The sequence below is a fragment of the Myotis myotis genome, unplaced genomic scaffold (assembly GCF_014108235.1).
Source record: "Myotis myotis isolate mMyoMyo1 unplaced genomic scaffold, mMyoMyo1.p scaffold_m19_p_18, whole genome shotgun sequence".
Taxonomy (NCBI): Eukaryota; Metazoa; Chordata; class Mammalia; order Chiroptera; family Vespertilionidae; genus Myotis; species Myotis myotis.
The window spans coordinates 21143696-21167336 of NW_023416322.1; the positions used below are offsets into that span (position 1 = coordinate 21143696).

At 39.1% G+C, this 23641-nt stretch overlaps 1 protein-coding gene across 2 annotated transcripts in view; it reads right to left on the reverse strand.

Annotated features, from left to right (window-relative positions):
- Positions 1 to 23186, reverse strand: part of AXDND1 (axonemal dynein light chain domain containing 1) — a 58884-nt gene extending 35698 nt beyond the window's left edge. Inside the window, exons 1-10 of one of the 2 annotated variants that reach the window (XM_036344535.1) lie at positions 23032 to 23186; positions 21573 to 21742; positions 21038 to 21141; positions 17804 to 17924; positions 16970 to 17055; positions 13438 to 13494; positions 10018 to 10120; positions 8082 to 8203; positions 1966 to 2106; positions 1157 to 1261 (exon numbers count right to left, since the gene is read on the reverse strand). In XM_036344535.1, the coding sequence (XP_036200428.1) occupies positions 1157 to 1261; positions 1966 to 2106; positions 8082 to 8203; positions 10018 to 10120; positions 13438 to 13494; positions 16970 to 17055; positions 17804 to 17924; positions 21038 to 21141; positions 21573 to 21742; positions 23032 to 23107 (1085 nt within the window). In that variant the 5' untranslated portion in view covers positions 23108 to 23186. Of the gene's footprint in view, positions 1 to 1156; positions 1262 to 1965; positions 2107 to 8081; positions 8204 to 10017; positions 10121 to 13437; positions 13495 to 16969; positions 17056 to 17803; positions 17925 to 21037; positions 21142 to 21572; positions 21743 to 23031 lie in introns of those variants that run through there. The other variant, XM_036344534.1, reaches the window with a different exon arrangement.
- Between the last annotated feature and the right edge of the window lie 455 nt (positions 23187 to 23641).

Consider the following 23641-nt stretch of genomic DNA (forward strand, 5'->3'; position numbering starts at 1 on the left):
ATCTGGTTTTTGTTTGCATTTTTGTAATTAGTAGTGTAAGTTGAGATTTTTTGGGGGGGATTTTAGTGAATCTACTATAAGGGCAAAGATTTTTTTGTTTTGTTTAGTTTTGAACACTACCTGGCATATATTAAACAGGTATTTGCTGAATGAATAAACAAATAAACTAGAACTTCCTTTGTGCTAATGTCCATTATAAGAACAAAATATCTTCTAAAACTAGAAAGAAGGGGAAGGAAAGGATGAAATAAATTTTACATTTTTAATGGGGATAATGATAGCATATAATTAATATATCTTATGAAGCTAATCATGCAGAGAGGGAAAAGTTAATGATACAAGAGAAACAGGGAATGTTGGCTGGAAATATATCAAGTAGGTAAGAGGGGATATAATAGGACACAAATGGAGGTTGGCCTTAGAAAGGATGAACTGTGTTCATCCACAGTTAAGAGAAGGGAAGATATACTAGTAATGTATGAGCACAGATGCAGGTGGGTGGGTAGATGTAGGGGTGAGAGTTTGAGTTATCTTCAGTTTGCTTCTACTTTTTTTTTTTAAGTACAATTTACATTCAATATTATCTTGTATTAGTTTCAGGTGTACAGTTTCAGCTTAGACAATCAGAATTGATTGACTGTATCAGAAACCATATCTCACCATTTGACCCTTTACAGAAAAAAAATTGCTAACCCCAAACAGAGAATAAAACATTAAGACCATAGTAGAATCACGAAAATCCTCTCCCCAAAACTAGACTCACACTATTCATTACGAAAATGCAAACAAAAACCAGGTATCTTTTCATACCTATGCAATTAATAAGATATGGGCAAAAGGCAACTCTCCCGTGCTGATGAGTGGACATATACCGGTGCAACTACTCTGTGGAATACTGGGCAACATCTAGCAAGACAAGGCTATGCGTATCATATGACGCAGTAATTCCACTTCCAGGTATACACCCCTGGAAGACGATCACTCAAGAAGACGTTATACATCTACAAGATGTGCATTACAACAGTGCCTGGAGGAGTTAATACACGTAATAAACTTTACACTGTTGTAATTTTTAAAAACCTTCAGATGTTTCTAGAAAATTTTGAAATAAAGTGTGAAGCAAGTATGACATAACGACAAACATTTGGTAACTCACTTGGCATTCTTTTCAGCATCTAAAAGAGCTTGTGCCAAATCCTGGTGGGTTTTCTCTGCTTCCTTTGTTAACTTAATATCATGTGCCCGAACCAGACACAGCTCCCTGAAATAAAGCAAAGAAATTTTATAATCATAAAGATTTGCAAAACTTTCTACCCAGGAAAATCAGATTTACACTCAGGAATCTTCACAGTTATCACTGTACATCTCTTCCTAGTTTTTCCACCTTACAAAACATATCAATAAACCTAGTGTACATCTGGATAGAATCTTGCCAGGTTTGTCAATGGAATCAGGCTGGCTAGAAAAGGCAGAAAGAAAATGTGGGGGTATCCTCTAGAATGGGGTGAAGGTAGGTGCTGACAGGCAAGGCCTCGAGGCTGCTCTGTCCTACCCTCAGACCTGCCTATCCCACCCTCTTCATTCTTGCCACTAATATCTTGCTATGAGTTTAGGTGATCACTGACTTTGATTGCTATATAATGCTTGTTCTCTTTGGCATTTGAACCTTAACATCCATAATCAAGGCACTGCTCTGTAAACCTGATAAACAACTCTATCTTAGACGGAAGAAGATCTTTTCCCTACTGAGTACACACAGAGCCCTAGTTTTGTGTTAACCTGTGTAACCCATGACTACATATCTATATCTACATCTACATCTATATCCAGTCCTTTCTGTTCTATTGCTAAACATGAAAAGAAAACAAAAGTCCTCACCTTTAACCATTCTACTTTCCCTGAACATTCCTGACTCACTTTAGAGACATGGCTTTGACTTTTGTGTTTAAGATAATCAGTTTTTACCTGGACAGTTCCTCAATCACACTCTTAAAATTGTACAATTCTTGCAAAATGCGCTGATCCATCAGTCGCTGAGTTACCAAGTCCTTGTAGAAGTCAATCATCTGCCGGGCAATCTGGTCAAGCATTTGTACATACCGTTCTCTGCATGATAAAGAAGGAAACCAAGACATCATGCAGAAGAAAAGGAAAAAGGAGAGAAAACATGAGAGACAAAGTAATGTTAGAGAAACGCTGGACAGACACAAATACAGAAAAAGAAAGGGGTTCAGGCTGTGTATTCCTACTATGCTCATACACATGAATGAACCTTGAGAACTTTAACCGGTCATAATTGGAGCATCTGAGATGCAAAACAAAACAGGACATCTTTCTTTCCCTTCTTCTAAAGTAAACACTCTATCAGGGTAAGAACCATGTCTTCCATATTTATAACATCTAACAGAGTGCCTTGAATATAGTGGAATTTTTACAAATAGTTGAATCTGTGAATAAAACCATTTTCCTCAAACTGACCAAAATGTAACCACTATTTAAAAAGAAAAAAGGACCTGCCCTTGCCAGTTTTCTCAGTGGTTATCATCTGTAATCATAGACTAAAGGGTCTCAGGTTCGATTCCTGGACAAGGGAATGTACCAAGGGCAGGTACCTTGGTTACAGGTTCAAACCCCAGCCCCTAGTGGGGGCGCATGCGGGAGACAATCAAAGTGTCTCTCTCACCTCGATGTCTCTCTCCCCCACCCCCCCTCCTTCCAACTCTTTCTAAAAATCAATGGAAAAAATATCCTCGTGTAAACATTAAAAAACAAACAAACAAAAACCAAAAACCTTAAATACAAAGTTGTTTCTTTTGTTTCTGAATAAAACCAAACAAAATATTTGGAAATGATTACAGATGATAAATTACAAATACCGTAACTGAGCAGTCTTCATTTATATTAAAAGCGATTGAGGTATTTTATCCTAACCCTGAGACCCCAAAATTATAATATATTTGAGTTGGAATGGTCAGTTAGTTTAATCTCTTACCCTCAGGCAGAAAGATTTAAACACTTAAAGTGAGAGTTTATCAGCTTAATATGCAAGTCACATATCAGGAAATAACCAATTTTAAGAACACCTTCAGGATTTCCCCTCCTAGTAATATAGCAGGGCCTTCTCATTACACAACAACTATATCCATGCTACAGCATACTTTTTGAAGCATTAATAGGCTTTCAGGAAGAAAAAAAATGTCTCTAGGAATAAAAAACAAAACAACAAACAAAATACCATAAGCTAAGCATGGAATAGGAAGTGGTACGCAATATTTATTAGGCAAACCCAAAGTCAGGGTTGCCCCAGTAAAAACACCAACATGGGTCCCAGAAACTAAGTCTCAGGCATCTTTAAAGTGGGAGACCTGAGTGTAGAACTACTGCATCAATCCAGGATTCCAGAAGGGAGAAAATGCAAATACTCCCTTCAGGAAGCATCCATGATTTATGTCCTGAGTATTTAATGATTAAGATTAGCCAAGCATTAGCCACTTAAGCAAAAACTGCAAAATACTTATATAAATAAACTATTATGAATGAGACTCAGACGAAACAAAAAACAGGAGGTTTACATACTGACGGTCTTCGTATATTAGGATTACCAGATTTAGAATATAAAACTATGCATGAAATATTTGAGAAACAAAATACGGAATCTAAAAATTAATAAGTAATAAAAACTTATTAAATATGAAAGATATAATTATTGAATGGTAAACTCAACAGATGGGTTACAGGAGTATAGCTAGCTCAAGAGGATATTAATGGCCTGGGAAAAATTACCCAGAATGCAGCACAGAGACAAGGAAATAGAAATTATAAAAAGGAGATTAAGAGACAAAGAGCATAGAATGAGAATGTCTAATATAAATCTAATCAGAGTTGCAGAAAGAGAAAACAGAGAATGGAGAACAGGCGTTCATCAAAGAGGTCATCACTGATAATTTTTTCTCTAAAACTTACGAAGAACATTATTCTATACAAAGGATTGTGGTACAGATACAACAATTATAAAAAGAAATACAGTGGAACTAAATTTAGTCTCTGGCCTAAAATAATGACAACAACAAAAGACAAAATATGTGAAACCATTATCGAAACACTGGATATCATCCAATGAAAGACAGTGACACCTGAGAGTTTAGAAAAATAAACCCTGTGGCTGCTCTCACTGGACTGAGTTAAGGAGACAGAGCTGAGTCTGGAGAGATCAAAGGGATTAGAGTTCAAAGGACAGGTACCAGAGAGAAAGGAGCTGCACAGAAAGAGACCTCTGGAAGTCCGCAGAGGGTTCCCCTTAAGCATTCAGCTAAGTAACGACCACGGTATAAATGTGAACAAACTACCCATGGTGCCTATTCCAACTAGCCGGATGGGAAAAACTCATGATTCATGGCACATTGGATACAGTTCAATGAAAAGTCTTGCCTCAGTAGTATTCACAAATTATTAGCCCTAAATTGAGCCCTGCTTGGTCCCACCTAAAGGCGCAAAAGGATCAAACTGTTTTCAAGTAATTTTATCATGTCCTGGACAAAACTCAGGAATTTTTTTAGGAATAACAAAAATATACAGCACTCGCCCTAGCTGGTTTGGCTCAGTGGATAGAGCGTCGGCCTGCGGACTGGAGTCCCAGGTTTGATTCTGGTCAAGGGCACATGCCCTGGCTGCAGGCTCGATCCCCAGTAGAGGGCGCGCTGGAGGCAACCGATCAATGATTCTCATCACTGATGTTTCTCTCTCTGTCTCTTCCTTCCCCTCTGAAATCAATAAACATATATATAAAAAAATATGTATATGTATATAGTATTCAATATACATATAAATACATAAAAATATAGGTACATATAAAATGAAATTTTATACATAGGACAAAAGACTAGTTTCTAAGATACATAAAGAACTCCTACAACTCAATAATAAAGAGACAAACAGCACAATTTGAAAACAGGCAAATAGCCCTAACCGGTTTGGCTCAGTGGATAGAGCGCCGGCCTGTGGACTGAAGGGTCCCAGGTTCAATTCCGGTCACGGGCATGTACCTTGGTTGCGGGCACATTCCCAGTAGGAAGTGTGCAGGAGGCAGCTGATCGATGTTGCTAACTCTCTATCCCTCTCCCTTCCTCTCTATAAAAAAATCAATAAAATATATTAAAAAAATAAAATAGGCAAACATTTTAAACATTTCACAAAAAGAACACATCCTCAATAAGCTCACGAAAAAGTGCTCAACATAATCAGTTGGCAGGGAAATGCAAGTTAAAACCATAATAACATACTATTACACACCCACCGGAATTGTCAAAAAATAGAAAGACTTGCAAAACCAAATGTGAGCAAAATACGGAGTAACCAGAACACTCCTACATTGTCAGTGGAAGTATACAATGGTACAACCACTTTGGGAAAGGACATGACAATTTCTTATAAAAATAAATGTGAATCTACCTTACGAACTGGCACTCTCACTCCTACATATTTATCCAAGAAATTAAAGTACATTTTAAAGATTTAAACAATTATGTTCATAGTATTTTTTTCAAAATACCCCCCAAACTGGAAACAACCTAGTGTTCATCAATAGGGGGACAGATAAACTGGTTTTTGCCCCATTCATACCATACTCAGAGTAAAAAGGAACCAACCACCAATTCCTGCAACGATATGAATGGATCTCACAAGCATGCTACTTGAAATGTCTTACATAAAACAATAGATAGTACATGATCCCATTTATGGAAAGTTCCTAAATAGGCAAAGCTAATCTAAGATGGAGAGAAATAGGAACTTCTGGAGAAGTAGGGGTGGGTATTTGCTGGGAGAGAGCATTAGGGAACTTTGTGGGGTGATGGTAATACTCAATTCTTTATAAGGGTTTGGGCTCTATAAGTATATGCATTTGTCAAAAGTCCACAAGTGCAAGATTTGTGCATTTCAGTCTATGTAAATTTTACATATAAATCTTACAGACTAACAGTAAACTCTGGTTAATAATATACGTGTGGAAATGTTTAAGGGAAAATACACAGATGTCTGCAATTTACTCTGCAGTGCATGAAATTGATGAATAAAAGAATGGCTAGATGGCTAGACAAATGATAAAGCAAGTTGACTAAAATGACAGAATCTAGGTGGTAGGTATATATATGAACTCACAGTTAAAGCTAATCGATTTTTATAGGTATTTGGAAATTTCCATTATAAAATGTGGGGGGGGAAATAACAACTGAAAAAAAGTCAGGTGCCTGCATCCAGAGATATTTATAGTATCAACCAAAAAGAATTACAGCGTCAGCCCTATTTCTGTGTCATCGGAGAGTCCTGTTCGGCTCACACCCCATCTGGCAGTTATTCTTCCCCCTATAAAACAGTTATAATGAAAAGCTGTTCCATATGAAATCCTCCTTCTGCACCAACAGGCCTCAGAGGCAGGTGCCTGAAAAGCAGAGGCACACTCCAGCTGACTAGAAAGCACTCAACGAGACAGAGCACAAAGCTACAGTAACATGCAGAGAGAGGAGGCTCGAGGCTGATACCAAGCTTGATTTCCAGGGCATGCATGGTGTTACCATTTACTGGGGCCTTCTAATGGATCCTCACAACAAACTTGTGAAACAGGGAAAACCCTCTAAGACAGCGGTCGCCAACCGGTGGTCCACGGACCACTGGTGATCTGTGAGGCCTGAAAGGTTGGCGACCACTGCTCTAAGATACTGGGCTCAGGACAACAAAAGACTTTCTAATTGAAGGTTGCCCCTAGACCTTCAAAAGAGCTCCTACCACAACGAAACGCTGGCCACTAGAATATTCTGGACCTACGGAGTGTTTCGCCATTCCACAACACATCATGAATGTTTGCAGCAGTCACCCGGAAACCTCGTTGCCTATTCTCACCTTCTTTTGTATTCTTAACTCCAACTTTACCCTATTCTAATCCTTGGCTTTGAAGACCTATTCTGATCCTATCTCCGGAACTCTGGAGTTAGTATTGTTGTCTCCCTAGTGTTTGACTCAACTTTTCTTAAAGGGCTTTGGCTTGCCTGCCTGTCTCTTTCTGTTTAGACTTCTGGGGATAGAACCCCACCCTATTTTGGCCTCTAGAAGCTAACTCCTAAAGTCAGCGAGAAGACTCCTGCTTACATCAACTCCCGAGGGAAGGTTTGGATACACTGAGGGTCATCTAGTTCCTCTGCCAGGATTCCTCACCTCTCCCTCCTGGCTTTGTTCTTAGGTTGACACCTCAGACTTTAGTTGTCCCTATCCTCATTCTAATTAGGCATTCTCCAGCTCTTGGTGATGTTTCAGCAACTTACTCCTTAGTATCTAATCTTGATTGTCTCTTATTAACGGCTTTGCTTCTAGTGTCTCAGCACTGTCAGACAGGGGAGCTCAGCTTCCATAAATCATAGCGGACAGATAGGGCAAATTTATATTATTAATGCCCATTCAGGAGAAACAGATATGACTCTATAGCAAGTAAGCTGCAGAACCCAGTATTTTAATTCTCCTGTTTCTTTCAGCTTTTGGAAAGTACCAGTGTGGTGAGGAGGATTATAATAATAATAGTATTTATTATCATCATCTATAACAATTATATTTATTGAGAACCTAATTCTGTGCTTTCATTTAAACCTCACCACAATCCAATAAAGCATCTTAATGCTTGACAGAGTAGACAATCAATAAATATTACTGACTGAGTAATGATCAAATAAACAAGTGAAAATTTTCATAGTAGCTATTTTCTTCATTTACAGATGAGAAAAATAAGGCTCACACTTTTACCTAGGTCACAAACAGATGGTAATTTGAAACCAGATCAGTCTAGCTTCAGAATCTATACTTTTTCCACCATTTCACATAGCAGTTCACTCCCAATCATAAAAGAACACGATGTCAAACATCTCAACAGAAATCACCTTAAGGAAGTTCTCAACAACTATATTTTTATTATAGAAAATGTAATTAGACTCCTTCTTATCAAAAGGACAGAGAAGTGTACTTTTGTGATTTTCCCAAATGCGGAGATAAAAACAGAATTCTAATATAAAATTCTGGAATACTCCAGTAACAGCTCTCACCTGATTTTGGACAGTAGTTCTCCTCTATCTGCACAGTCCACACTGACTTGTCGAATAAGTTCATGAAATACCGTATTATAAATGGTCTGTTCCTTCTTCAATGTATGTAGCAGTTTGTGCATCTGGCAGAAGGTAAGTTAATTAGCATTTATTATGGTCTTGTCAGTAAAAACGTTTTAGGATTTAATCACCCTGAATGTGAACTAAGTTTTAGGAACACCTTGATTTATTTCACTTACATTTTCTGTTATAAATACTTATATATAAAAATGACTTCTTACTTTTTAAAATCTGTGTCTAATCATTGAACCTCTTTATATGATGCACTGAGATCACAATATCACTTTTATGTTATTTCTGCCAAAATACAAAACCTGAATCTAATTATGACTACACATCAGACAAACCAAAATTGAGGGACATTCTACAGAATAACTGGCCTGTGCTCTCCTAAATATCAAGATCAAGAAACGCTAAGAACTCTTTCAGATTATAGTTGTCTAAAGAAAAGTGACAGCCTGGCCAGTGTGGCTCAGAGGTTGAGTGTTGACCTATGAACCAGGAAGTCACTATTAGATACCTAGTTCGGGCACATTTCCAGGTTGTGGGCTTGATCCCCAGTAGGGGGGCGGAGGTGCAGGAGGCAGCTAATTAATGATTCTCTCTCATCATTGATGTTTCTATCTCTCCTTCTCCCTTCCTTTCTGAAATCCATAAAAATATATATTTTTTAAAAGAAAGGTGACAAGTAAAAGCACTGTGTGATCCTGGGATCCTGAAAGAGTGGGAAAAATAGTGATGAAAGTCATTATAGGGACAATTGATAAATTTGAATTTCGATCATCACATTAAAGTTAAATTTCCTGATTTTGAAAACTGTATTACAAATATGTAAGAGAATGTCCTCTTCCATAAGAAATATACCCTGAATTGTGTTTGGTGATAAAAAGGCATGATGTTTTCAGCTTACTCTAAAATGGTTCAGAAAAAACTATACTTGTAGAGATACACAGAGAAGGAGAGAGAATGACAAAGCGTATAGGGCACAACGTAAACAATTGGTGAATCTGGGTAAAGGTTACATAAGAGTGTCTTATTTTGAACTATGTTTCCAATTCTATAAAAGTAAAGATTTATAAAACAAAAATAGCCTTCATAAAACATCTATATCTATGTAAGATTGAAAGAGCCCTTTCATTAAGCACAAAATAAAAATTACAAGTGGTAAGAAAGCACAACTTAATTGGCAGTGCTTTTTACTGGTATGCAAAATAATCTATAGTGCTTAATATTCAATGAAATACAGTAATAATAATAATAATAATAATAATACAGTTGACCCTGGAGCCATGCAGGGGTTAGCAGCATCAACCCCCATGCAGTCAAAAGTCCATGCACAACTTTTGACTTCCCCAAAACATAACTACTAATAGTCTACTCTTGACCGAGAGCCTTGCCAATAACATAAACAGTCGATTAACACATATTTTGTATGTTATATGTATTATATACTATATTCTTACAATAAAGTAATCTAAAGAAAAGAAAATATTAAGAAAATCATAGGGAAGAGAAAATATGTTACATTATTTACTGAAAAAAAGGCACACATAAATGGATGGCATAGCTCAAACCCCTGTTGCTCAAGGGTGAACTGTACTAACAATTCATTCATTATACAAGGTTTACCACATGCCAAGCACTGTTCTCAGTCCTTTACATTCATTATGTCATTAATCTCCACAACAACTCTATGAGGTAAATATTATTATCATCTCTAATTTACAGGTGAGGAAAACGAGGCACAAATACATTAAATGACTTGCCCAGGGTCACCAGCCAATAAATGGCAGGATCAGGATCCAATGCAGGCATTCTACCATCCAGAGTGTATGCTTGTAACCACTAACTAGGTCACACAGATCTTTACAATTACCTGAGTTGGCCCTGTATACTCCTGATTGTCCACACCAGCCCTCTCTAGCATAGTATCCATCACATCATTCAGTTGGGCCACTTCTATTCTTTTATTAGGTTTCCTAAAAGATTAAGGTGGCAGACTTAGTAATTAGTGTTACAACAGGTCATCTTCAAATCACAAAAAAATATATAATATGTATAAACAAAATGTATATTCTATGGAATATTAATGGTATGTTAAAGCATTAGACCTGTAAGTATTGATCTAATGGGCATATCAGTAATACTTTTTTAAATAAAGAATGCAAGTAATATGATCCTCTCTTTCATAAAAGAAAATAATGCTCCCTCCCCCCAAAATTCAATTCACCTATTGTGTATGATTGTAAGAATATAGAAAAAAATGTGGAGAGATAAACACATAATATTTCACAATATAAGACAGGAAAAGGGAAAAGAAGAAGAGGGGGGAAAAAAAGACTGTATCAGGCCAGCTGGCATGGCTCAGTGATTGATCATCGACCCACGAACCAAGAGATCATGGTATGATTCCGGGTCAGGGCACATACCTGGGTTGTGGGCTCAATCCCCAGTTGGGGGCATGCAGGAGGCAGCTGATCAATGATTCTCTCTCATCATTGATGTTTCCATCTCTCTCTCCCTCTCACTTCCTCTTTGAAATCAATAAAAATATTTTTTTAAAAGACTAGTAAAATGGAGAAATACTAATGGTTAAATGCAGCATATAAAAGGATTCTGTGTATTTTATATACTTTATTATATATGATCCCGCAACCCCACTTCTGAGTATTCATCCAAAAGAACTGAAATCAGGATCTCAGAGAGATTATTAGCACCCCCATATTCACTGCAACACTAGTCACAACATGTAGAAACAGCATAGATGTCCATTAATGAATGAATAGATAGAGAAAAAGTGGTATATACAGGCACTGAAATATTATTCAGACTTAAAAAAGAAGGAAATTCTGCTACATACAACAACATGTATGAACCTGGAGGATATGACACAAAGTGAAATAAGCCAGTTACAGAAGGACAATACTGCATGATTACACTCACATGAAGCATCTAAAATAGTCAAACTCGGAGAGAACCAAGATGGCAGCATAGGTTAACGCTGGAGATTGCTGCCTTGAACAACCAAATCAAAACACACCTAAAAGACGGAACGGACATCATCCAGAACCACAGGAAGGCTGGCTGAGTGGAAATTCTACAACTAGGAGGAAAGAGAATATCATACCCAGACTCAGAGGAGGCGCAGTGCTGAAGTGAAATACTCAGGTACGGAGTGCGCGCGGAGCGGGCTGGCGGCGGAGGGCGCGGTTGGTGCTTTCAATCGGGAGGGAGTCTCAGATTCTGAGCTCCAGATCCGGGCGAGTCTCTAGGGACCCAGACTCAAACGGGAGAAGCGGGACTGTCTGGCTTCAGTCGGAACTCGAAGGCAGCTTTCTCTCTGAGGTTTGCAGCAGTTGCTGGGACTCTGTGAGGCAGAGCCCCAAGGGACGGAACTGAGAGCCGCCATAACTGCTCTCTCAGGCCCACCCTGTTGATCCGGAGCCCGAGCGACCCACCCGCCCCGCCCAAGCCCTGTGCAGAGCCATTTGCCAGATAGCCTCAGGCAAAGGCTAGATTAGCACCTCCCTAGAGGACAGAAGTTTTCCCACTGCAGACACAGCTGATTCTCACAGCCAGCTGGCCTAGAGGCCAAGCCCCCTAGTATTAACTACAACAATCAAGGCTTAACTACAGGAGGACTGCACACAAAGACCACTAGGGGGTGCACCAAGAAAGCATAAAAAATGCAGAGACAAAGAAACAGGACAAAACTGTCAATGGAAGATATTCAGTTCAGAACCACACTTTTAAGGTCTCTCAAGAACTGTCTAGAAGCCGCTGATAAACTTAATGAGATCCTCAACAAATCTAATGAGACCCTCGATGTTATGATAAAGAACCAACTAGAAATTAAACATACACGGACTGAAATAACGAATATTATACAGACTCCCAACAGCAGACCAGAGGACCGCAAGAATCCAGGCAACAATTTGAAATGCGAAGAAGCTAAAAACACCCAACCGGAAAAGCAAAATGAAAAAAGAATCCGAAAATACGAAGATAGTGTAAGGAGCCTCTGGGACAGCTTCAAGCGTACCAACATCCGAATTATAGGGGTGCCAGAAGATGAGAGAGAGCAAGATATTGAAAACCTATTTGAAGAAATAATGACAGAAAACTTCCCCCACCTGGTGAAAGAAATAGACTTACAGGTCCAGGAAGGGCAGAGAACCCCAAACAAAAGGAATCCAAAGAGGACCACACCAAGACACATCATAATTAAAATGCCAACAGCAAAAGACAAAGAGAGACTCTTAAGAGCAGCAAGAGAAAGAAACTCAGTTACCTACAAGGGAGTACCCATACGACTGTCAGCTGATTTCTCAACAGAAACTTTGCAGGCCAGAAGGGAGTGGCAAGAAATATTCAAAGTGATGAATACCAAGAACCTACAACCAAGATTACTTTATCCAGCAAAGCTATCATTCAGAACTGAAGGTCAGATAAAGAGCTTCACAGATAAGGAAAAGCTAAAGGAGTTCATCACCACCAAACCAGGATTATATGAAATGCTGAAAGGTATCCTTTAAGAAGAGGAAGAAGAAGAAAAAGGTAAAGATACAAATTATGAACAACAAACATGCATCTATCAACAAGTGAATCTAAGAATCAAGTGAATAAATAATCTGGTGATCATAATAGAATCAGGGACATAGAAAGGGAATGGACTGACTATTCTTGTGGGGGAAAGAGGTGTGGGAGATGCAGGAAGAGACTGGACAAAAATCGTGCACCTATGGATGAGGACAGTGGGTGGGGAGTGAGGGCGGATGGTGGGGCGGGAACTGGGAGGAGGGGAGTTATGGGGGGAAAAAAGAGGAACAAATGTAATAATCTGAACAATAAAGATTTAACTAAGAAAGAAAAAAATAAATAAAAACTTGCTAATTAGCAGGCATGAAGTTTCCGTTATGCAAGGTAAGTTCTGATTTTCTGTAGCACTATACTTAGAGTTAACACTGTATTGCACAAACATTTGTTAAGAGAGTAGATCTCACGTTATGTTCTTACGACAATAAAAAAAAAAATTTAAAAACAATCAAAAGAATTTTAAAACTGTCAGGAAACATGTTATAGTATTTAAACATGATAAATATGTAAAAACTGAATATTCAATTGGACAAATGAAAACACTGATTAGATAACAGAATTGTGGGCAATTATTATCTAGGGTTTCTGCTGTCATTTTAATATTTTTATGTAATAAAGTACCAAGAAAACTGTATATTTTATATACAGTATATACAGTTATCCTTTCTAAGAAACACTTTCAAAAATAAATTGTACTTACATGGATGGGAAGAGCAATAGCCTGTTTTCACTATCTTTGAGGAGAGTCGTATATTTGCTGCAATAAATGAGACAGGTAAATGTTACTGTGAGAAATTTATCCCACATCACAACATGATCAACAACTTCAGACCTCAAGGAACTGAGAAGTTGGACGGTAATCAGAGAGGTCCGCCATTTTGCACACAACATCATGCCTAAATAGTCTCAGACATCTATAGATACAGGTGTAATGACATTTATCATATTTGGAGCTTTTTTTTTAACAAAGGAGCTTTAATGATATTCCTTAATATATCACAATATGAAAATTTCCTATATTCACTTAAAAAACAGCCTTTTTGAAGAATCAGGGAAGGAAAAAAAAAGGTGGCAGAGTAAGTGGATGCTGCACGGACATGTTCCCAGGAACAAACTGGAATTACAAATAAAAAACAGCCTTTTCAAAGTGGAAGAATTTTCTAAGAACACTGACGTAAGCAGTTAAGTGACTAAACAGAACCCAGTTTTCCTGACTCCCAGCCTGATCTGCCCTCTGGAAGTGCTTGTTTAGAGCTAGATGAATATGGTGAGGAGAATGATCTGGTAATCCTTTAAACTCATTATTATTTATACATCCTTTCCCCTCCCCCTGGTTAATAAGCATTTCTTTTGGTTCTTCCCCCTACTGGAACACAGTTGGTTAATAAAGTCCATTTTCAGAATTCAGATCGGTGAACAATCTCCAGGGAAAATAAAGACTCAGTTTAAAAAATGAGTCTGTGAGGAGATACCGCAGGGGCAATGAGCACACCTAGCACCCAGACCTTGCTTTCTAAATATCATTCACCACTAAACGGAATCAGTACTCCTTGGAGAAGTGACTCAGAGCTTCTTCCAGAGCTGAAGTTGTGAAATACAAGGTGAACCTAGAAATCTTATCGAGGTCAGAAAATAAGAGAACATTCAAAGGCTTTTGGGGACACGCTTAAAGAACACAAGAGCTAGCTCAAAGGAGCTGACATTGGCCAAATCTGAAAATTTTTGAACATCGAAATAAATATCATAGTGAAGAATTATAACTATTGAAAACAAAAAGAAATCCATGAGTCCATATGGTAAAATGCAAAATAATAAATACAGAAGAAATGATGGAGTTGAAAAGTCATAAAAAGATCTATAACTAGTGGGTTGCTAGGAAATATAAAATAAGTATTTTTGGTAAAGGGTCATGATGTCTCCAAGTTACTCTTTTTTTTTTTTTTTTTCTGCTCATCAGATTATTTATTCACTTGATTCTTAGATTCACTTGTTGATAGATGCATATTTGTTGTTCATAATTTGTATCTTTACCTTTTTCTTCCTCTTCCTCTTCCTCTTCTTAAAGGATACCTTTCAGCATTTCATATAATCCTGGTTTGGTGGTGATGAACTCCTTTAGCTTTTCCTTATCTGTGAAGCTCTTTATCTGACCTTCAATTCTGAATGATAGCTTTGCTGGATAAAGTAATCTTGGTTGTAGGTTCTTGGTATTCATCACTTTGAATATTTCTTGCCACTCCCTTCTGGCCTGCAAAGTTTCTGTTGAGAAATCAGCTGACAGTCGTATGGGTATTCCCTTGTAGGTAACTGAGTTTCTTTCTCTTGCTGTTTTTAAGATTCTCTCTTTATCTTTTGCTCTTGGCATTTTAATTATGATGTGTCTTGGTGTGGTCCTCTTTGGATTCCTTTTGTTTGGGGTTCTCCGCGCTTCTTGGACCTGTAAGTCCATTTCTTTCACCAGGTGGGGGAAGTTTTCTGTCATTATTTCTTCAAATAGGTTTTCAATATCTTGCTCTCTCTCATCTTCTGGCACCCCTATAATTCTGATGTTGGTACGCTTGAAGCTATCCCAGAGGCTCCTTACACTATCCTCGCATTTTTGGATTCTTTTTTCATTTTGCTTTTCCAGTTGGGTGTTTTTTGCTTCCTCGCATTTCAAATCATTGACTTGATTCTTGCGCTCCTCTGGTCTGCTGTCGGGAGTCTGTATAATATTCGTTATTTCAGTCCATGTATGCTTAATTTCTAGTTGGTTCCCCAATATAAGATCGAGGGTCTCATTAGTTTTCTTGTAGATCTCATTAAGTTTATCAGCGGCTTCTAAACAGTTCTTGAGAGACCTTAAAAGTGTGGTTCTGAACTGAATATCTTCCATTGACAGTTTTGTCCTGTTTCTTTGTCTCCGCATTTTGTTATGCTTCCTTGGTGCACCCCCTAGTGGTCTTTGTTCGCAGTCTTATAGTTAAATCTTGATTGTTGTAGCTAATTCCAGGGAGGGTTTGACCTCCAGGCCAAGTGGCTATGAGAATCAGCTGTGTCAGCAGTGAGAGAACTTCTGTCCTCTAGGGAGGTGCTAATCTAGCCTTTGCCTGAGGCTATCCGGCAAATGCCTGTGTGCAGGGCTTGGGCGGGGCGGGTCGCACGGGATCAACAGGGTGGGCCGGAGAGAGCAGTTATGGTGGCTCTCAGTCCTGTCCCCAGGGGCTCTGCCTCTCTGAGTCCCAGCACCCACTGCAAAGCTCAGAGAGAAAGCTGCACTCGCTCTGACCGAAGCCAGACAGTCCCGCTTCTCCCGTTTGAGTCTGGGTCCCTAAAGACTCGCCTGGATCTGGAGCTCAGATTCTGCGACTCCCTCCCAATTGAAAACGCCAATCGCGCCCCCCGCCGCCAGCCCGCTCCGCGCACTCCGCACCTCAGAATTTGACTTCAGCACTGTGCCTCCTCTGAGTGTCCATATGCGTTTCTCTTTCCTCCTAGTTGTAGGACTTCCACTCAGCCAGCGTTCCTGTGGTTCTGGGTGATGTCCCTTCCGTTTTTTGGTTTCACTTTTGAAGTAGTTGTTCAAGGCAGCAAACTCCGGCGTTAACCTATGCCGCCATCTTGGTTCTCCCCAAGTTACTCTTGAATAGTGTGTGTGTGCGCGCGCGCGTGTGTGTGTGTGTGTGTGTGTGTGTGTGTGTCTGTAAAGCAAATGAAGTATTCGGTGAGTGAGGATAGAGCGTCCTATTTTTGTAACTTTTTAATAATTTTAAGTATATAAAAATTAAAAGTTACCCCAAAAATCAGTTCTATTTAGTTACTTGGCAAAATATTATCCTAAAACCCATCATCACAAGGAAATGCCATATAACATATGTAGTAGATAAGGTAAAAAGAGTGAGACATTCTGGATATCTATAATAAAAAAAGTGTAATATGGAAATTAGACCAGATGTCCTTCCAGACAACCTTCCAGATGAAGCCGGGGCTGCAAGGGAAGCCCAGGCCCCGGGTGCTTGCTGGTGGCCGGAGGGAAGGCGATGCCGGCAGCTGGGGGCAGGAAGGCCCACTCTTGCACGAAATTCGTGCATTGGGCCTCTAGTTTCATTATAAAACATTAATCCAGTTCTAGTTTGTTGTTGTTGTTAATCCTCACCCAAGGATATGTTTTCCATTGATTTTTTTTTTTTTTAGAGTGGAAGGGAGGGTGCGAGAGGGAGAGGGAGATATTCAGTATATAACATAGTACTCACTCATCATAGCACTCCAAGCCTGAAACTCCTGTACTTGACACAATGTGAAATTCTTCAGGAATCAAAGTATCTGTTAGTTTCTTTGGCTTAAGAAGAATGACAAGAATGAAAACATTAGATTTTTTTTTTTTTTAAAAAAAAGAATTGCCCAAATCCTCATTCCTGTCCCAAAAGGACGCTATTTATTAAGAGATTTTGATTAGAAAAATAATATTAGTAATACGGGACATGGCAAGTAGTAAAAAAAATAAAATTGGCAGAGCATGTCTTTTAAAAAAACTTGAATTACATAATAACTTTGGTCTATTAGTTACAGGTGTCCCATATACTATTCAGAAATCCACTGACTTTAAAATTAAATAGGAATTTAAAATTCACCTTAGCAATATCCCCCAAATAAGAATTCTACAACTTTAAACTGTGGATTCTAAAAAAAAAAAAAAAAAATTTAATCTCCTAAATTGCATTTTCTAGATTAAAGTGAGTAACAGTAGTTTGGAAAATGGCTTAAAATAAGATACTTTTGCTCTTTTCTCACTAAACACCATTTTCTAGAAATAATTAAAAGCACTAAGAAAACTGGTAAGCAATGCAGATCGTAGTTATAGTACAACACTGCTTTAGATTTGGGGAAAAGCTTTTTTTTCAGTAAAGGGAGGACGATGAAATTATTTATCAAATTCCTTTTTTCCTTTTCTTCCAAAGCCAGTCCCGAAAGGCAGAGCCTAGCCCCCCAACAGGTGAAGCCAGTCCCAAAGGGCGAAGCCTAACCCCGAAGAGCCTAGCAAAGAACCTCTTGGTTCTCGTCCCAACAGGCTCAAATTCTCTCTTTACCTTATGAGGCACAATGGCACCGTCATGTGACTGTAGTGAAGGTTTTGAACGTGGGGGGCAAAGTACACCCTCCCTCGGCTCTCCTTTAACATATTTAACATCGTACAGAAAAGAAATATCCCTGAAAAGTAAGAAAAATATATTTATAAAATCAACTTTCAGTCTGGCAGCTGGATGAGAGTTGGTAAGACCCACACAGCCTTCTCGTGGGTAGAAAGGGGCACAAAACTGGTCTCCGTCCCTCACACTTACCAGGGCTGAGGCTTTAGACATGAGTTCTCCCCATATTCTTCTCTCCTCCACCTTCTCACTCACATCACAAATTCCTGTCCTTCCATCTCAGTTTAAGATATATTCCCTTTCTCGGGATTATTTCCTCCACTTATGTCCTTGATTTCATCTTTGCCCACATCCTTGAGGATCTCATTTCACCAATCATAACCTCTGTGTATCTCCCCCCTCTATAGGAACATCCTCCTTGGCCTATAACTGAAGTCTTTCCCCCTTCTAAAAATCTGCCCTGACCATGCATTGTCATTTTACCACGATCAGTCGGTTGATCCATCAATGGATCTATCACCTATCTCTCATTTTCAGTTAAACATCCAACTTCTTGAAATTTCCCAAAAATCTGGTTTCCATCTTCGTCTCTGTTGCTGAAACTATTCTCCAGGAAGCCGACAATGACTTTCCACTGCTAAGGGATCAGTTCTTACCTCCCACTGCTTCCCTGGATTTTTTCCAGGGTTGGTCACCTCCCTTTTTAAAGGCACTCTCCTCTGTCCTGTGTTGCTGGACTCCCTGGTTCTTCCATCCTGTCTAACTGCTACTCCTTAGACTTCTCCGTGACCTCCTGGCTACTAAATGGAAATGCTCCACCACACTCTGTCCTCATCCCTCTGTTCTTAACCTACACGTTCTCCCTTGTCAATGTCATCAAATCTCACTTATCACATCTGTTACCTCCTGGCACAGCTGGTATCTTCCTCCATTCTTTTTATTTATTTACTTATTTATTTATTTATTTATTTATTTACTTATTTTTAAAAATATATTTTATTGATTTTTTACAGAGAGGAAGGGAGAGAGATAGAGAGCCAGAAACATCAATGAGAGAGAAGCATCGATCAGCTGCCTCCCGCACATCTCCCACTGGGGATGTGCCCGCAACCCAGGTACATGCCCCCGACCAGAATTGAACCCGGGACCCCTCAGTCCGCAGGCTGACGCTCTATCCACTGAGCCAAACCGGTTTTGGCGGCTTCCTTGACTTTTTTCCTCCATTCTAACGTTCATCTTCCAACACCCACTAATTCTGTCAGTTAGCACCACCACTCTACTCATCAAAATCTCGGCATCCATAACGGATTGCTTCCCATCCTTAGCCCTCGATATCCACCTATCACTAACACGTTAATTTTACAGCCACCCTTCTATCATTCCATTGGTTGGTCCTCTTGTCCTTTGCCAATTCCAAAATCACTCCTCCAAGTTGTTATTTTTGTGTGCGTTCTCACGTTTCTCTGGTAGTCTACATGCTTCTACTAGATTTATCTCCCTACAGAGGTTATAATCATGTCACTTACTGCACATAATTTTCAGAAGCCTCTGTCCCTCCCCCCGATTTTAATTGGTATGGTCATTACGGAATACAGTCTATTGGTTCCCCTTGATGGTTGTCAGCTGAAGGCCATTCCCAGCTTCTAGTGGCCAATGACAATTCTCAGCTTGTTTTCTCGCTTCCTCCATCCTCGAAGCCAGCAATGGCAGGCTGAATCCCTCTTAGATTTCAAATCTATCATCCTTCTTCTCCTGTCTCATCTCTCCAACCCATTCCACTGCCTTCCTTTTCCACGTTTCCAAGTTTAGAGACTTGGGCAATTAATTTGGGCCCATCCTGATAATCCAGGATAATCTTTCCATCTCAAGGTCCTTAACCTTAATCACATCTGACAAGTCCCTTTTGCCATGTAAGCTTCCGAGGGTTACAGTGAGAACATTTTGGGGAAGCCATTATCCTGTCTACCACAAAACAGATCTTCGCATTAAAAAAATTCCAAGTCAGAAGTCTTTTGACATTGAAGCTTTCATGTCAGTTCATTGCCATATTCAGATATGGCTAATTAATAACTATAGCCATGACCTGATGGCATAAAATACACGTTATGACACTTAGACCCCAGGACACAAAAGTCAATGGCCCAAGTTTCTGCCACCTTTTCTAATACTGATATAGCTGACACCTCATACTTAAAGAGCACTGTGTGGTTTTACAAGTGCTCTTCCATTCATCATTGCATTTGTTGCTCTATATCCCTGGGGGTGCACAAAATGGAGCCTGTCTGTTATTCTCTTTTCATAAATGAGAAAACAGAACTCAGAAAGACTGAATAACCGACCCAAGTACCAGTAAACATTTGTGTGTTTTTTTCAGATGAAGTGATATTTCAGTAAGAAGCAAACAGAGAGTTACGTTGACAAATGGGCCATGCACAGAAAATGAGCAGGTCACAATCTTTCACAGGAAAATGTTGACATTTAGAATATTTTTGGGAATGATATAAAAACAACAAAGAGTATTTACGGATTTGATCTGAAACAGTGTAAAGGTTAAGGGCTCACTTTGAGGAAAACCAGGGTTTAAGCACTCATTTGTCAAGGTTTTCCACATCTTGAAGCTATGTTACCCAGCATTCCTCAGATATACAAAAACAAGAGGCACTAGAGGCATTCTGCCTGTATGATCTCGTCCCTTTTACTAGGGCACAAGGAATAGGCAAGTAAGGGGACAAATAAAGAAAGGCATGCAAAAAGAAAATTTACAGACCTTTGGACCTCAGGGAAGGCAGGGGAGGGCGGATGGGAAGAGATCAAGCAATGAACTTGTATGCATATATGCATAACTCGTGGACATGGACAGCAGGCTAGAAGAGGTTAATGGGGGGAAAAGGAGGACCTACGTAATACTTTCAACAATAAAGATATTTTTCTAAAAGAAATATATACGAAAAAAATTTTTAAACAAACTAAAAGTACAGTTAGCACCTATTGCCATTCTACTGATAAGGTGGAGGTCCCTCTTCAGATTGTATTGTGATTCATCAAAGATACTGAAAGCTTCAAAATGTTTGATTATGATTTTTCCAATGCTGCCCCTCCCAAGGAAATCATAAGAAATAAAAAAAAAACAACAAATGTTCATCTGCATCTACCCCGAATATCTTCCTTTTTTACCTTCCAGCTCCCGTTAGGGAAACAGGATGGTCAATCAGATATTTGAACTTATTCCTTCGAATAGGGTGATGCCAGACGTGATCAACAGTGCGCGGAAGGGTACCCTGGTAAAGAACAAAAGCGTGAATATACAGCAGAGGGCGCACTAGTCGAAGAAAACATATTAACCATTTTGAGTATTTACATGAAGGGCATTTGTTTATTCTACATAAAAAGAGAGAGAGAGCGAGCAAAATTCTTATTCAATATTATGGAGAAAGGCTGGAACTTGAACAATTCTTCAATATGAAAGAAAAATATCAAGACTAAGAGTAGTAGTGATCATTTAGGTAAATCACACAAAAACAAGTTAATGGCAATACTCAAGTATTTCCTTAGAAACATCCATACAAAAGATTTTAGATTTCAATATAGGAAAATAATGTAAACATACTTTTTAAGAGACTCTGGAACACATAACATATGCTCAATAAATAATGAGCTGGATACCAAAAAGCTAAGTTTTCCAAAGTACTTTATACATGTATATACACACCTTTGGGGCTTTAGTTTTAAGAGGCAGTAAGTTTTCAGGACAAGAACCAGCATTGGCTGCAGAGGTCAGAGAAAGAAGAACTTCCTGAGGGACGAACTCATTCTGAAGGGGAGTTGGACAGGGTTTTGCGCGATCCACCATATTTTTTCTCTGTCTTATTTCAGGAAGTCCTAAGAAAGCAATGGGGAAAAAAGCGTACTGTGGTTTGTTTGGAGTTAGTTGGCGGTTCCCAGGCTGTCTCACCAATCCCATTTTATATGTTTCTAACAGAAGAAACACTGCATCTGGTTGCCAAGAATATTTAAAATACTCAACAGCATCTGATCAAGAAAAAGCAACTCATATTGCCTGCCCTACTTACACTTCCATCAGACACAGGTTCAAAAACTCATTATTCCATTACTCCAAATGCAAAGTTGAAAAATAAATTCACTTCACTTGCTCAGTTAACTTGGACAGCCTTAAGATGATGAGAATGTCTATTTTCCCGTTGATGTAAAAAATGACAAAAGAAGCCTCCTGTTCTCAAAACTGTCAAATTATTTTGTATATTTTTTTCTATGTAAGTTCAAAGGTGGAAATAATTACAGTAAATTGGGCATTTATAGAGTGGATGGGATCTGGATTAGGTTTAAACGTAAAAGTAGAATTGGGATTTTTGGAAATGAAGAGAGTGGAATAATCTGAGCAAATTGTTAGAGGAAGAATAGTACAAAGAGTGTCCTACTCAGCTTGACTAGGGCGGAGGAGGTATAAAGGTAGGGCCAGTACAGGAAAAAGTCTCCTATAAAGTCAGTCAAGGAAAGTTAGGCTGTCACTCTTACAGAACTCTCCACTAGTTTCTGCCCCTCACTTAGTATGGCTTGTGTTAATTTCTATAAGGAGGTATCATGCTTTGATCACCATCAAAACCTCTAAAGTTCACATTATCAAATCTGTTTCTTGAAAGTTTAGGGTGGTATCAGAATTATCAGAGGAAATAGAAAAAAAAAAAGTTCAGATGTAGCTTTAGCACAACCTCTCCTACAAATGAAGAATGAGTCCAGCTGATTCTTATTCTAATACAGATTTGCATTTATCTGTATAGGAATGAATATCTTATATAAGGTATTATTTTTATTTAGAAAAATTACAAAAGCCTGATACAAACTGGTTCCTCACTAGGTACCAAAATAAAAAATTAAAAAAGGTACTGTTTCATACAATTATTGGTATTTAAAACAGGGTGAATTTAAAACAATATAAAGCAATCAGCCTTTGAAAATAAATTACACAGGTGGAATAGTGAAACAACAGCCTAACTCAAAAATACTATAAAGAGAATGGCTTTTATTGCAACTATAAAAACTACGCTAATTAAGGTATCCTGAACTCTCAGATGAAAGAAAACGGTGGACAGATCATGATTTCTGTCTATGGCCGTGATTATTTACGTCTGTAGGACCGTGAAGAACTTCACCTGTCTCTTCCTTGGATGCAGAGACGTTTAATTTTTTGCCCTCGAGAGATGTGGAGGGCGTTTTCGGGTGAGCCATAATAAACAGTGCCTCAAATCACTCTCTTTAGTAATTTGAAATATCCTTCCAGAAAGCTAACCTAGAAACAAATCAGCAGCATGTTAGGCAGGGCTGCCAGAGACCTGCAGGCAAAAGAAAAAAGAGGGAGAGACCCGTTATGAGCTTATGTTAAATATCGGAGTTAACAATTCGTCTATCATGGGTTTGCCTTCCTTGGGGAGACTTCTGCGTTCCCCGCCCAACGCGACCAAGAAGCCTGTGGAGGGTCAGGGTCAGCGTCCGAGTCGGGAAGGACACGCTGGCCCCACCGACCGCCGGCACCCCTGTCGGCCCGGTCTCACGGGCAACTCCCTCGCACGCCAGCTCCACAGGCTCGGGTCGGGCACCGTTCGCACCGTTTCTGTCTCAGACTTCCAGGGAAACGGACACTTGCAACCCGTATTCGTAATCACATTTCCCGCCAGACATCTTGCGTTCCGCCTTTTCTTGGAACGCCTACGTGTCGTCATAGCAACCTAGGACCCTGGCCCTCAGCCGCTCTTAATGAGGGCT